Source organism: Lepisosteus oculatus, chromosome 24 (genome assembly GCF_040954835.1).
Source record: "Lepisosteus oculatus isolate fLepOcu1 chromosome 24, fLepOcu1.hap2, whole genome shotgun sequence".
Classification (NCBI taxonomy): Eukaryota; Metazoa; Chordata; class Actinopteri; order Semionotiformes; family Lepisosteidae; genus Lepisosteus; species Lepisosteus oculatus.
In genome coordinates this window covers 5,034,424-5,047,806 of record NC_090719.1, presented here as the reverse complement: position 1 = coordinate 5,047,806, position 13,383 = coordinate 5,034,424, and the positions used below count along the sequence as shown (strand labels likewise).

General features: G+C 38.2%; 1 protein-coding gene across 12 annotated transcripts in view; it reads right to left on the bottom strand.

Moving 5' to 3' along the window:
• Positions 1-13,383, bottom strand: part of LOC102686091 (potassium channel subfamily T member 1) — a 128,766-nt gene that overhangs the window by 10,342 nt on the left and 105,041 nt on the right. For 5 of the 12 annotated variants that reach the window (XM_015366483.2, XM_015366488.2, XM_069183291.1 and 2 more), the window contains 9 exons: positions 10,853-10,924; positions 10,443-10,577; positions 9,222-9,333; positions 8,411-8,512; positions 6,513-6,596; positions 5,862-5,990; positions 5,045-5,065; positions 4,442-4,739; positions 2,042-2,104 (listed from right to left, as the gene is read on the bottom strand). In XM_015366483.2, coding sequence (XP_015221969.1) covers positions 2,042-2,104; positions 4,442-4,739; positions 5,045-5,065; positions 5,862-5,990; positions 6,513-6,596; positions 8,411-8,512; positions 9,222-9,333; positions 10,443-10,577; positions 10,853-10,924 — 1,016 coding nt within the window. The remainder of the gene's footprint in view (positions 1-2,041; positions 2,105-4,441; positions 4,740-5,044; positions 5,066-5,861; positions 5,991-6,512; positions 6,597-8,410; positions 8,513-9,221; positions 9,334-10,442; positions 10,578-10,852; positions 10,925-13,383) is intronic. The other 7 variants (XM_015366489.2, XM_015366493.2, XM_015366485.2 and 4 more) reach the window with 4 other exon arrangements.

Sequence of the window (13,383 nt, the reverse complement as noted above, 5' to 3'; positions counted from 1 at the left end):
TCTTTGCCTAATCCACTTTTAGTCTCTTTGTAATTATACCTATTATGAAATGGTTCCTAGATGATGAACTCCAGGATTTGTTGGGATTTGCAGATCTAATTAGATTTCTGCTCCTGAAGAGCCACTATGACTCCAGTGTGACAAAACAATCCCACCTTTAGTCCTTGGCCTGGGCACAGTTGCAGAGCTGAGACTCATGCAATCCATCCCTCATGAGTGCACTGTCAAGCATGTGATCTAACTGTAGCACACTACAAAGGTCTTTTAAAGCTCACAAAAGGGTATTTCTGAACCAGGACTAGATTGATTAAAGGGGGGGTGGGGTAAAAAAAAAACAAACAGATTATTTTAAAATGTAACACCAAGAAAAGAGAAAGGGATGAAATTGGTTGTGATGTTTCAATCGGCACAAACACTGCTAATTTGAGTTGGGTAACTGAATGATCTCCCAGTGTTCATCAGATGCTCATAGCCCTCAGCTGAACTGTTCCTGTTAGTTTCATTTTTATTTGTGCTATTTCTGCTCCTCCACACCACCTCCTGAATAGTTTGCATGCTTGTTGTGCTGGACTAAGTAACCTTTACCTTACGAAGCACTAACCCCATTGCAGAGGGAGTAAGACATCTGTAATTATGTGCTTGAATGCTTAGAAAGGAAATGCAAGTAGGAAAGCAAGAATTAAAAAAGGCAAATAGAAGAAAATTCTGCATTATCCTTCAACCAGCCAACTATTAGAGAAAACTGCTCACCAGTTTTGTCTTTTTTTCAAAGAAAATCGGGTCAGATGGAAGATGCTCTTCTGTTATCTCGTCTTTCCCAAGTAAACATGCTTTACTTACTCTGTTCTTCTGACAGTCTGATCTATTGCCTTATTTCAAAATATTGGAATTAAGAGCTTGTTTACAGATAAAGTGATCATGATGTTATGATTGTCATTCATTTGCCTAGTGGTTTTCCCATGTAACTTCCAAATGGCTTTTGAATTGGCACATTCACAGTTACTATGACCATAAATACTTTAAGGTGGAGTTTTTTTAATACTCCAAAAAGCGTTGAATATTTTTGTAAGTAATCGGAAGATTTCCCTTGGAGCTGAACTTTTCTATTCATATATATAGTTCATTAGATATTTAAAACTGATAATCTTGTTGGGCTTTTTCATTTTAATCTCTAACCTTCATTTCCCAGAGAGGGTTTTGCATTCTTGCATTTCAGTAGATTTTCTCTTTGCAAACAGCAACCCTAGCAGAAATAAGGCAAGGCAGTAAAGAAGCATTTTCCATCCAACCTCATTCTTGGGCTATTTGTTATAAAGCAACCAAAGCACGCTCAATAAAAGAACGCCAGCTCTTAGAAACAAACATTATAAATACTAGCATATTTGAAGATGTGAATCTTGGCAATTATTTACAATGTAACAATAACAGCTAATAAGAATAATGTCTTATGTGGTTGCAATAATTGTATTGGGAATAACATAATTGTTATCAAAGGACAGAGAAGCCATTGATGTCCTTTAACAGGCATCATAGTTTTCAGATTGTTTGCTTTGGCCGTTTTGGACTTCAATACAACACCTGAAAGATTGCGTCTAAAACAATCACGCAAATATTTTAGGCATTTAAACAGAAGGGGAAATACAGTTAATTACAAATAAGACTACTGTCTGAACAAGCGATCTAACTTCATAGGACAACTAAGTGCTTTAGTATGCTAAAGGTACTAGGAAATTAGTTTATGCCAGATGATAACTATCTTGAGATCAAAGTTATGACAAATAATTCCAAAATTCCAAGTCACTTTATCATCTGGTACTTTGGTGGATTCTAGATCTTACAAATAAAGCATTTTTGCTTTGGACAGAAATTTAGACAGCATTGTATGGCTCACAGATGACATAGGATTCCACTAGCGAATTTAATTTTAATGGGAGGCCTGATGCAAGATTACAATCACATCTTCCTATTTCTGCAGCTCTGGTGGGTTCAGCTTATTGAGCGTGTCCCGGCGTTTTGCTCTGATACCCAGGAGAGGAATTACCTTGCAAATATCCTAGGTTTACCCGATTCATCACATCACTCGCTGTTAAATTTGCTACATCCTCTACAGGCCACAAAAGGAAAACACACACACAGACACACAGAGAAACAGAGAGAAAGGAAGAAAGGAAGAGAAAGGTCAGGCAAGCAGTGGCAACAGCAGTTCAGAAAAAAAAGAAGCTTGGAGCCACGGCGGAATTAAAAAAGGCTGGAATGAGGAAAAAGAAGGAAAGCAGGCGAGGATCCAGAGGTATCGAAAGACTGTGAGGCATGAGAAGCTCCAGACTGCTGTCAAGCCACAGGCTACACAGAGCCAGCTACAGCTACAACTGGGGCAGTGTGGTGGCTCTGTGGTTAAGGATCTGCACCTGCGGCTAGAAGGTTACCGGTTCGAATCCCACAGTCGGCAGAGGAATCCTACTCCGTTGGGCCCCTGAGCAAGGCCCTTAACCCCAACTGCTCCAGGGGTGCTGTATAAATCGCTAACCCTATGCTCTGACCCCAAGCTTCTCTCCCTGTCTGTGTGTCTCATGGAGAGCAAGTTAGGGTATGCGAAAAGACAAATTCCTAATACAACAAATTGTACATGGACAATAAAGTGATCTTCTGGGACAAATCTGCAATATTAATGAAGATGCCTAAGGAAATTTTGCATATTCTCATGCCCCATGAGGAAGCCAACTGTATACGTTAAAGTTTGGTTCTTCCTCAATTATTGCCTTTTCATAGTGAAAATCAATACATTGCAAATGAATGTACCTCTCCATTCCCCATCCTTACCAGTCATTCTGGTTGTTTGCCGATCATTTTCCCTGGATGCAGTGGGGAAGCCCCTATTAGTATCATCTGTTCGAGCCTTAACAATATTAATGTTCATTACAATTCAATAAAACAAACCAGAATTAAGCCAAAAGAATTGAAGACCTAATTATTTCTCAGGATTTGAGAAATGTTCCTATTGCACTTTAGTAAATTACAATCATTACACATTTATGTGTAAATATAAATCATGCTCATCACATTAGTACTTTGACATGTCACAAGTACATTAGAACTTTGAAATGAACCATTATCAAAAGGCTGGAAACGATGACTAGCACTTCCTAAACTTTGTTCCCCACAGAACAGTGAGAATGTTCCCAAGGTTATAAATTAGGATAGGACATTTTGTACACCACCTAGATCATCTGAGTTCTACTGTAGGACACAAATTGATCCAAGAATCTCATCGAGCTGCTTCTTGAAGGTCGATATTCTTTTTAAACTGTTTTTATATCCATTTTTATTATGCCTAAGAGACAAATCAAGATTGATGAGGTTTTCCTGCACCCTAAAGTACTAAGAATTGACTTATGACTTGACTTGTTGTAATTGGCTGTTAGCAGACGATGCATAGGTACATGAACCTGTGAGAGAAAGAAAATGTGAAAGCAATGGTGGGGAATGGGATGAAATCATGCTGAACATTTCACTGAACATTTTCCAGTTTCATTTTCGTATGCAGAAAACACACATAAATTATATGTAGTTTGGGTCAGAAAATTGGATTATACAGTATATACTGTGCAACACAAAGGGTTATTAAATGACAGGGGGTTGCTAGTATTAACCTTATTTACTAGAAACGTAACTTTTCTAAAGATGTTTTTTGTATTTACTGCACACAATACTGCCCTTATCTGTTAGTCTTAAATGAAAAAAAAATACCTAGCATAAAATGGTCAAAGAATATTGCCCAACAAGTACACTAACATAGATTACATAATAATTTTTGTAACTGATAGGGAAATCACTCCCTCTTTCCTTGATTTGAAAATAACTTTGTCATCTCTATTGGTGTATAGAAAAGTAATGTGCAAAAGGATCATTACTGGGAAAGTCTTAGGTTAAAAGATCAGCTAAACTCTAGAAGGCAGAATGATAGTTTCAATACCAAAAAGCACTACCAGCCCAACATGGAAGTGCAGTAACAGAACTTCAGTGTGTAGGTTTGATTCTTTACTACACATTGTTGTTGTGCTCTTGAGCAAGATATTCTATTCTTATTACTCCAGTCCATCCATTTAAATGAACAGATACCAGCATTGCTGGAAGAGTCTCATGTGGAGGAATTTATGAACTTTCAGAGCTCTTGACACCAAGATAAGCTCTTGCCTGATGGAACATTGAAATCAGTTGGCTGAAATCAAAGCATTGAAGCACTTTCTGTGACAAAATGGAACCAAATGTGGATACCACTGTATACTGTATGCTTTTTAAAGTTTACATTTGTTATTAGCACTAATGAAACAAACCAGATGATGAAAGCTGCTTTTCAAGTATTGTAAAGCAGGTGAAAATGCTACAGAAACACAGTAATGTGTCTGGGAGCCCACAAACAGGGGGGGAGGTCTGTACTTACCATAGCCGGTGGTAGGCAGCCCCAGGTGTTTCATTCGGTTCTTGACCAGCTCAGAAAGTTCCTGCCTTTCGGAGCGGCGGTACAGGTTCAGACGCTGCTGGCTGAAGCGCTCGGTTTTGCTCGCCGGCTTGTTCCCTTTCCGGCTCAGTCTCCGGGCCCACTGCATGCTCTTTTTCCTCAGCAAGGGGTGCTCTGATTGGTCGCTGGAGGTGGAGTTCCTGTGGGTGCTTTTATTGCTCCAGGAATCCCTGACCTCCTTGGTGTCCTCACAGTCTTCCACGTTGATGGAGATCTGAGACTTGACCACAAACAAGACAGAGCATTACCCAGAGACTTCTGATTCCAGAGAATCCTCACCTGCAGATCTGGACTCCAGAATTCAGCTAAAATCGTTTTAATACTTCAAGTGTTTTTTCTTTCACAAATAAGACTGTCAGTAATATGGTCTGTTTTGAATTTTTATTGCAAAAAGGCTGCAGCATGCAACCTTTCTTTGGACTTATTTCTCTATTGACGTAATACTCATCTTAACAATTATAAGAGTATGAAATTGTGCTAGGCAGCAAGAATTGAACAAAGTGGGAAGTGATGATGTATACGTACCTGAGCACAAATATCCTGTGACTGAAAAGGAAAAACAGAAACAAAAATGAAAATGTTTCTGAGAAATAAAACAATATGTGTGAAAGATTTTTCAAATTTTGGTACTTCCACCAGGCAGCAAAAATTAAAGCATTAGATGGGAGTGTTTCAAAACAAATCATATTCCTTGGAATTGACAAAATGAAAATGAAGGTCATCTACAGTACATCACCACACATCTAATGGCAAGCTCTTGTTTTACAACTAATTTTTGCAAAATTTGACACCTGTCACTTATTCCGACGAAGTCAGTCACACAAATGTCATTTAAAAATGTTACAGTACAATTTTAAGACAGACAATTCTTATATGGAAAAAATGACAATACTGTCTAAAATATACAAATAATATATATTTGAAGTTCAATAAACTAAAGCCTTTCTCTCAAAGATGTTTACAAAATAATTTAATTTTCATATTTGTTAAGCTCTTCAAACTTGTTCTGAGTTTATGAAAAGAAGTACATGAAACAGCTTGACTAAGTCAAATGGCACAGAGGCCGACTTGACATTACTATGAAATGGAACAAGTAATAGGTTTATTCCATGCTGAAAAATAAGAAGAAAGAAAACACAATGTTTCGGCCGTGGAGCCTTTTTCAGGTGTGAGGGCTGCTGACGCAGCTACCCACCTGAACTATTACTATGAAATGACCTAGTTGGACATAACTCAAGGAAGCAAAAGCACATTTATGTTTGAAACTCTCACAAAACAGGAGCCATGCTTTCATTTTTCTGTCATCCATGCTCTTGTAGAGTCTGAACAGCTTCGGTCTCACCTCAGACGTTGAGAACATGTGTGACTCAGTCCTGTATATCCCTATGGGGATTTCAGCACTGGATGAACAAAGCTTTTGGAATAACCTCCCATAAGTCCTTATCCATAAGTCTTCTTCTGTGACCTTCATCTGATTAAGAAAAATAAATAACAGCACAAATTAGTATAGAATTACCAATAATCATCATCATCACATCATGTACAGTTTGTACTGCTTTACTCAGGATACAGTACTTCTGGTCAATTCACAAGCTTAAAGTTTCAGTTTTGGCTAATTTTGTTTTAGTAAAAGTCAAGACTGTCTTTATCTCTAACATTAATACTTTATCTCTAACATTAATAAAGACTAACATGTTAGGACTCCTCTAAAGTCCTTCTGCTGACACTTCTTGCGACATAATGAAAAAGAAAACAGGATGATAGCTCCTGGTTTTGCAAAATCAAATTAGGGTTTGAGAGAACCTCAAAGAATTTTTCAACAAGACTACTAAATGGTGTTATAATAAAAGATTAAGTGCATAATAAATGTCCTGATTAAATAATTCACAATAACTTGAAGGGTAAAAACATATTAGTTTTGAACAATACTGATTAACCCTCAGAGGACAAGTGTCAGGTGTCTTGACAGAGAATGAGAAAGCACAATACTCACAGCACACAGGTATCCTGACCCAGGGGTTGTGTCAAGGCCCAGTAATAATCTTGCTATGGGTATCATGTAGTCTTTTACAAACGACTGATTAACAACAACAAAAAAGAAAAATGAAAAAACCTTAAGTTAATGTAGGAGGGTTAGGCATTAAAACAGCTCTTGAATAAAATCTGATGTTTTAGGAATTGGGCTCGAGATGAGAGAAGACAGACAACTGGTCTACATTAAAGAAAAGAAGGCTGTTTAATTGTATGCAAGATTTAAATAAGAATGTAAACGTATTTTTAGCTGCTTTAATTGAAAGTTCATCTTTAGTTCATTGTGTTTAGTTTTTTCATTGCTAATGTAACTGTAGTAGGACTTTCTGCAAAGTTGTTTTCAACAAAATATTGGATTTTGGTTCTACACAAAAGTTTGTTTTATTTTATTTTTTTGGATGCTGCAATTCAACCTCTCCAAATCCACCCACTGTAAAAGTACTACTAATAATGGTAGCTAATTGTGACGCAACACATTGAAACTGATTCAGTTATTCACATCTTCAGTGGATCAATCACAGGAGAGCTGTTCTAGAATGTCATCTACAGATGGGCATTACGAGGTTATGAAATCCGTACTGGAACCAATAGCAGTTGTTGAATTTTTAAGACATCTAAGTATGGGTTTGGGAGAATAAAAAAACAGCCACAGAGCACTCTGGAAAAACAGCAATCCTACGGTATGTCATCAGGGCAGGTGTTATGCCCACAACAGACACTGGAGGGCACTGCAGTTCTGCTACACAGAGAATGTTAAAACTATTACAATTCTGACAATCCAGCCGAATACATCAGCAAAAAACAGAACGAGACACATTGTTCAATTTCAGCTATATCACTGTAAGCTGTCATTATTTTTTTCTGGGATGATCAGCAGCACATTCTAATTTATATTCCAAAGGCAGCTGCATTATACTGCTGTAACTAAATTACACAAAGTGAATAGAAAATAAGGGTACAAGAAGATAAATAACCATGAAATTACAACAAACATGACATTTCTGTGACCACGCTTTTCATCAGGAATAATGTCTTTATACTACCTTATTAGCTTCTGAAATTTCACATCCACAAATTTCTTTCATTTTTTATTTAATCATGAAGTCTTCCTTCCTTCTTGCACAGTACATAAACATTTCCTTTTGGTTACTGGAAAGGGAAGTTTGTTGTATTATAATTCTGGGACATGTTTCTTTAAAAGGAAGTGCCTTTCTTAACTTTGAAGAAGTTAAGGATCTCACTGAGTTATAAAATTATCTCAACATTTCTGACATAAAAACTATATTTTGGCACTCGCTAAAGTTTACTTCAATTTGATCAAAAAACCAAAACCACAAGCTTTACTTAAAACAAACAACCCATTGGTACTAATTGAAAAGCTGACCTTAAATAAATTACCACTGAAGATGCTTGAGAAGAAAACACTAAAACAAAATGTGGATACTGACAGAATTGATTTTTATGACCTTTGACTTTAATGGTGAGCAAAATTTAGCATTCAGATCATTTCTCAAATAAAAAAGCACACAAATAAGCAGCTGGAGCTCAATGCTGATTGGGCACTGGAAAATAATCATATTTCTTCTGAACTCATTTACAGAGCCATGGGGAGGCATTCAATTAAAATGCAATTTCTACGTCAAGAAAGGAGAAGCTGAGGCTGCCCAGACTATTTTCAAATTGAACGGTAGGGAATTCTATCAAACTGATAACAACAATCTGCATAGGAAACACGGATATTGGGCATAAATCAGATCTTAAAAGATGCAGTTCTAGCACAAAGAAAATACCTGTCAGTCTTGTCTTTCAGTAAGACAGAAACGAGTGCAGGAAATGTAGGACCCTCCAGCCTGGACTCACCTGGTACAGTAACGTGTCCAGCATGCTGATGCTGAACACTCTCCCAGCTGCAAAGGGAAGCCGGAACATAAAGGCCAGATTGGAGCCTTTTTCGCGCTCCTTCTGAAAAACAAGAAGGGTTGGAACCCATAACCGATGGTGCTGAGGCTGATCCACATCGGGGACATAGATTTTCAAATGAAAATATCCCAGATTTTCAAATGACCTGATTCAAGTTTTTTTTACAAGCTACAGAGGATGATCCCAGTGGACTTTCTTCAGAATCAACGGTTAAAATACAAACCAGGAGACATCAAAGTGAGAACAAGAGACTCTCTTTTACTTGAAGGGTTGTGGGATCATGTTACGGGCTTCCCAGGTTTGTTTTCTGGAGTTGATGATCTGGCTTCTTTCAATTAATGGCTGGTATTGGATCCTTTGATCAATAAACTACTTAGGCCATGGACTAAGGGACTGAATGACTTCTCTTTCACAACACTTCTTACATTCTTACCCTTTTATACAGTATCTGAGCACAGACTTTCTGTGACTGCACACGCACACAAATGATAAAAACGCAGAGTGTGTAACGTTAATAACAATTCATCTCCTTCTTTACGTTTGGCATGATGCACATTTTCTCATTACGAGCTTTAACTAGGCCCAAAAATGTACTGAGCAAGATGTGTAGCGTATCAAAGATGATAGGGACATTTCACTTTTAGTGAAGAAAAATAACAAAAAAAGTTCTACTCTTGGAAGGAATGATACTGTACCCCTCTTATCAGGTGTCTCCAGATCTTCGAAAGCACTGGTGTGTGTTTTTCCTTACCTTTTCCAGTTTGGAAAGTGCCAAAGAGTAGCAGTCCTTAGCTCTGAACTGCATGAACCTCATGTTGGAGGGGTGTGTGAGCTCTGTGATTATACTGAGGCTGGGGAATAACCTAGGAAGAAAGAACAAGATGCATTTTTTGAAGAGCTCTTACTTTAGGAAATGACAGCCACCAACCTGTTGCTGCTATATGAATGAGTCCAGGGTCACAAAACTGCTAGCAAGATCCTAAAATACAGCAGCAGAGCTGCAATGGCAATGACTTGAATGATTATTTTAAGGGAAGGTATTACAGCCAGGCTGCTGGAGATGCTGAAATGGGCAATCATTTGTGACACCTACTAGAGAAGGGTCGGGAGTCTCTATGAGCCGTCAGGGCTCTGGACTGAATCTAGGTGGCCTTGTGGACTCTTTACCTTTCCACATGAACATCTTCAGAAGTTACTCTTTTGCACACAGACACTTATGTGACAAGCAAAGCTCCCACTATTGGCCACATCTCTCATATAAAACAAAAGCTCTGGTTGTCACATCCGTTTATACCCTGAGAGACAGGGTAAATTACAGCTCATTAAACAGTTAATTACAGGCAATTTGGCCAGCTTCCTCTGAACAGCCTTCGGAGAAACGCAGTCTTTCCTGTCCTGCCTGACATACTGTAGGGAGGCCAAGAATCTTCAGTGAGCAAGATTACAGAGGGGAGGGATGTATGAGCTCCTGTGGTCCATAATGCATTCCCTCTAAAAACCCTTCCCAAAATTTGGAAAAACACTTTTTATAAAAATGATCTCACCCAACTAGAATTGTTACAACACAAGACCCATAATTTCACCAGAAAGCTAAAAGCCCCAGGCCCCTAACAAGTTTGTAAATTGAGTTTGGTCGGCTGAAAAGCAAAAATGGATTCATCCGACAATTACAATTTACCAGCTTATTACTGGTTGCCAATGGATACGAGATCTGTCTGGTAAACAGAAACCAGCAGCTAGTGTCTAAAACGGGCACGTGTGAAGAAGCTTTGATTTAATCAGAACTTAATCTGAATTTAGAGTAAAAGAGTGTTGTAGCTGAAAAAAATGGCATTTTTACACATTTTCAGGTGGAATAATGCAAACATAAAAAACATGACATATCTGTGGATTATTCACTATTCCTCATGAAACCATGCTGAAAAGCCCATTATTGGGGAGCGCTAGAATGGGGATGAAACATTAGGCAGACCTGAACATAGTTTGCACATTGACAATGGTTTTGGCATCGGCCATGTAGTCTTCTTCCGCACTCATTGTGCTCTCCTTGTCCACCACAACAAGATTGTCGGCATAGATGATTCCGCACTGCAGCAGGTTATCCAGGCTGAAAGAACACGAGGCAAGAGATCCTTTAATTTTTACATGACATCACACAATCATTCTGAAAATTGCATCCATTGTGAGCCCCTCTGCAGCCGTTTTAATAGCTGTTATTATCTTCAGCTGCAGGCCCTTGGTTTTAAAAGCCCTTTTAAAAAAGAACAAAACACAGCGGTGCTCCATTTATCCTCATCCAATCCGGACAAGGTTGGTAAGTGCAGAAATGTAGTTTAGAAAGGAATAAATTAAGAAAACTACTCATTTTAAATTGATACATACTTGTCGATAGTTCCAGCCATAAAGTAGACCATTGGGAAACAGCATATCGCTTCTAAAAAGTGGTTGTCTGGCCTGGAGAGAGGAGATAAACACCAAAATTAAAATAAAAAAGGCAACTGACAATAAAAGCCAGTGCCATTTATTGGAGATTCACCTTTTATTTTACAGTACCTGTTTGTTCGAGGTAGGCACTATGGAAAAAAATTACTGATGTGTACGGTCATAAATATGTGGATTTTGATTTTTATTGAATGTATTGTACATTTTGTAGATTTATTGGAAGACACTGAAACCTGAATCCTGAGGGTTATTCCTGATTCAATGTACAGACAGCATAAGCCGAATGAGTGTATTGTTTCTTAATTGAAACTGGCTCGTGACTGCATTTAAAAACAAAAAATAATACGGATGCAATGCTTCTTGTCATCAATTATTCAGTGCATTTGGTCCAAAATCGAAACCTTTTTTTAGAAACAGGTGAAATAAACATTCACAGAGATAAAACGTTTTATTTGCACAATGTTTCCTCTGCCTAGTTTTATTTTTAGTGATACTTTGTATTGTCCAATTCTATTATGCGCATCACATCGTCTCTGAAATGCAAAATGAATCTCAAAAAACATGCACTATGGGTAGCTGATCAATCGTGCACTCCATGTCGGAAATAATGGAAAATTGCAGCAGACTGAACCAATTGAGGGTGGGAGAGTGGCGCAGTGGTTTGCATTGCTGCCTTGCAGAGCTGGGGGCCTGGGTTCAGTTCCCAACCTGGGCTGCTATTTGCATGGAATGTGTATGTTCTCTCAGCGTGTGAGTGGGTTTCCTCTGGGTGTGCCAGTTTCCTCACACAGTCTAAAGACGGTTTGGTAGGCTGACTGGCTTCTGGGAGAATTGGCCCTGGTGTTTGTGTGTCTGTCTGTATGTCTTTTGATGGCCAGGTGTCCTACCCAGGGTGCACCCTGGTTTGCCCCCATTGATTACTGGGATAGGCTCATGCTCCCCTGTGATCCTGAACTGGAAGAAGTGGTTGCAAAATGGATGAACCATGCAAACTCCACCAATATCTCCTCTTTGGAAACATATTAGGATTAACTCTCCTGTTCTCGCTATCCTGCAATATGTGGCAACGTGAATTCTGAGGTGCAATCTGAATGATATCACTGGCAACAAATTAGCAAAATGTTCGTATGCTGTGACGAATTTGGTGGAAGGATGGTAATATTGTTACACCGGGAAAAAAGAAACGGGTCAGAAAAAGGAAAGGTTTGTCTGAAAGTGTGCACAACCTGCATGTGCATGTGTGAAACTGTCAGGTAAGGTTAACTCTGACAGAGCTCCAGTCTGCGTGTGCTACTGCTTCTACAGCAATTTGTCAAGCAAGACAAGAGCCTTTCAATGCTAGGCCTTTCAAGGATAATCCCCTTCCCCCATTGCCAACACACCAATTCAGGGTGTTACTGAGTTGCCATGGAAATCCTTTGTAAATGTACAGTACATCTTTTCAAACAAAACATCACCACTCATCAATTTCCCCTACGGGATTAATAAAGTATTATCTATCTAACAGTTTCTTATTAGGATACAAATCTCACATTATTTCTCCAGATATGCCTAGTCTTGTCAGGATGTCTTTAACCTGTCTACTTGAAAGAAATAATGCTAACTAAAAAAAACTTACAGTAATGAATCGAGACACTCCCTGGAAACATTTAATACAAATATGTATTGCCAACTGTTTCTTCCTTCCGGAAGCTGATTAGTACAACAGAGTTTTTTTCACATCATGGAGAAAAAATCCTTTTTTTCATTTAATAATTTGGCATTTAAACAGATATTTTGCGTTTAAATTAGACATTTTTTGCGTTTAAACAAGATTACAGTGTGTTATATATGGTGTATATATTGAATAATATTGTCCCATGCAAAGCAGCATTCTCTTTAACAGCAGAAGAAGCACTGCTCTTTAATAAAATGAATTAACATAAAGGAACATGTGAACTTTTGTGTACAGGAAGTAGAGTATCCTGCGATTGAGCATTCCTAGGTTAAACCAGTGTCTTTTTCACCATTTCTGAAAAGCAGAAATGACATGGCTTTACTAATGTATTTTATTCTTCATGTAAACCTGCAGAAACAGAATACATTTACAATGACTTGACTTATACTTGCTGTTGGTTTACTGCTACTGTTACTGTTGGTCGATGATTGAGTTTTTAAGCATAACTTAGCCTATCCTGACATCAAATACATTTGAATTTGGAATTTGGAAGGGAGAAGAAATCAATTTTTTTGTCTGGAATTGCTGTATCTCTTTACATCATTGTCATTGCATGTGCAGCAGGTATTACCCTCCTCCATTCCACGGTCTGATCAAAAACGGATCGGGTGAGCTAAGAGAGTTATACATTTATGAAGAGTGTACTATTAATGGTGTTTTTCACTATTACGTATCTAGTTCAAATGCAAAAGTATATGCTTTATACGCACTGTTATCTTGTTTAAATGCTATTTTTTTTCTCTGTGGCGCTAAT